This window comes from Sceloporus undulatus, chromosome 5 (genome assembly GCF_019175285.1).
Source record: "Sceloporus undulatus isolate JIND9_A2432 ecotype Alabama chromosome 5, SceUnd_v1.1, whole genome shotgun sequence".
NCBI lineage: Eukaryota > Metazoa > Chordata > Lepidosauria > Squamata > Phrynosomatidae > Sceloporus > Sceloporus undulatus.
Window position 1 is genome coordinate 75888468 of NC_056526.1, and position 2440 is coordinate 75890907.

General features: G+C 39.4%; 1 protein-coding gene across 1 annotated transcript in view; it reads right to left on the minus strand.

Moving 5' to 3' along the window:
* Positions 1-206: 206 nt before the first annotated feature.
* Positions 207-2440, minus strand: part of PANX2 (pannexin 2) — a 27618-nt gene continuing 25384 nt past the window's right edge. The window contains 2 exon segments of the mRNA XM_042470737.1: positions 207-2436; positions 2438-2440. The exon segment at positions 2438-2440 is cut by the window's right edge and continues 104 nt beyond it. Of these exon segments, the coding sequence (XP_042326671.1) occupies positions 2158-2436; positions 2438-2440 (282 nt within the window). The 3' untranslated portion in view covers positions 207-2157.

The window sequence follows — 2440 nt, forward strand, 5'->3', positions numbered from 1 at the left end:
TGAGGATGGAACAAGCTTGTTTTCTGTTGCTCCAGTAACTAGGACACGGAACAATGGATTCAAGTTACAGGAAAAAAGATTTTACCTAAAACATTAGGAAGAACTTTTTGATAGTAAGAGCTGTTTGAAAGTGCAACATGCTGCCTTAGAGATTGGTGGAGTTCCCTTCTTTGGAGATTTTTAAACAGAGACTGGATGGCCATCTGTTGGGAGTGTTTGATTGAGTATTCCTGCATGTCAAGGGGTTGGACTGGATGGTCCTTATGCTCTGTTCTATGGTTCTAATTGCAATCAAGAATGTGATTATATGTGTCAATAGTCACATCAGCTATGTAAAAATACAGTATAACTGTCATGGAATTTGGTGATGTTTTTGAAGTCAGATTCCAATGTGTAGAAACACCTCATGGTACAGAAATACCCCATCCATCCACCCATCCATCCCTGCCTGCCATCTTGGTCTGTGCCACCTCAGACCATGGGGAAGAATTTGCATTATCGAAAAGCACCCATGCTTGGGGTAAGGTAGCATACGAGGCAAGGGTAGTATTCTTTGTGTAGTCATGCAAATTATTCATATGTTTTTTTTAAAAGCATGATCACCATTTCAACATGTGATCCCCTTGCTTCAAATGATGCAGTTATGGGTTACCTATCTAGAGCTGGATACAGATGCCTTCTCCAAAATGCTCCACCTTTTTGTGAGCAGATAAATGATGGTGGCACAGAGAGGAGACTCTATAGGATCTATTTCCGTTAGCAATAATAGCAGCAGCAGCAGCACTGTTGGCAGCCCAGCTGCCATTTTGCATCCTCCACAATGCCCCTGAGCTTGTACTATGGGGAACTATGGGCAAGAAATGGAAACTACCACAGAAAAATAATGGTGTGTATTTGAAGAAAATTCTGCAAAATTGTCTATTTTTTTCTAGAGGGCTGAGAAAATTGTCTAATATAGTTTCTCAGAAAGGTAATCCCCTTTTCTGTGTCACATTGTGTTTTTGCACACTGGAATTAGCTCTTGTTCAGAAGAAAATTTTGCAGCACAAGAGCATTACAAACTGGAGGAATCAACACTGTCTTACTTGTGGCAAACTGTAGTGTAGACAAATCCTAAAAAACAATTCAAGTAATAATCCTCTACAGCTCCATGCCATTGGGTCAATTAGCTCATATTGGGTATTTTAGCAGCACTGGAATATTCTTCACATCAGTGAAGCAACCTAGGAAGTTTCTAGCCTGATTTGCAGACTTCAGCTTATTAACAAAAATAAACAGCTATAGGACCACCCCCTCTCTACTATTTACTAAAAGATAACTTCATATTCAATTAACTCTCCTGTTCACAATAAAATAGACATTACAAAAATAAACTCTTCGTTTTCATCATCTATCACAGCACATATAAACATATTAAAGGGCAGGGTGTAGCTCTTGATTTCCTCATATGTAAGTGCAGCAAGCTAACAGGTTTCAATTATTAGTATGTATGCTGGTGAGTGTCTTGGCCCTTAGAATTAGCTGGCGAGTCCAATACCTGTGAACCAACATATATTTTACATGAAAACTATTATATAAAGCCAATCCCTGGTAGAGAAGACCTACTGTGTCGACTTATTTGCAATTAATTCAATGGGTGGGACCAGCAATTGGATTTTGGTCTTTGTCATTTTCTAAAATAATTAAAAAAAACTTTTTTAAACTTGAGAAACAAACACAATTTTACATTCTTTTTTTAAATGGAAGAATAAATATTGTATATGTCTATGTGCTTCATTACTTTATATAGTGAGCTGGAGCCTATAAGTGCTTTGTTTAAGAAACACTGTGTGACATGCGCTCAAGCACTTTAAATATTTGGATAGTTTTAGTAACCCACACTGAATTCATGAAGCTACAACTAAATATCTTTGTGCTTTGTTTCTTGGTAACTCCAAGCATAGAATAATTTGGCCAGCATTATCATTAGATTCTGCAAGCTACTGATAGCAGATACAACACTACCCTGAACAACTGATCTGGAGTAATAGTGAAACCTATAAACGGTGTTTCAACACTCCAAGCTCATGCGGTGGGTGGCATTTGTGGCACAGCATGGTTCACATTACAGTGGTACTGGGAGGCAGGCCATCAGGTTCAAGCAACAGCTTTGGACCATCAGTACTCCACGGAGTTCACTATTGCCAATGGTTCATCAAAGGTTGCTAACATAATTTGCTTTGTGGAAGGTATGGAAATGATATCCCCTGCTTCAGTTGGCGAGTGAATCGTATTGTCTAAAGAATCAGCTATAAGGTCCGTCACGTCTTCTTCATGGTCTTCATACAGAGTGCTGATGTGCAGTAGAGGGTGTGTGGGGTTACAAATTAGGGCAGACACTGGCTCTGCCTGGCTGGCTTGGGGCACAGTGAGCTTTGCTGTAGCACCAGAAGTTGCTATA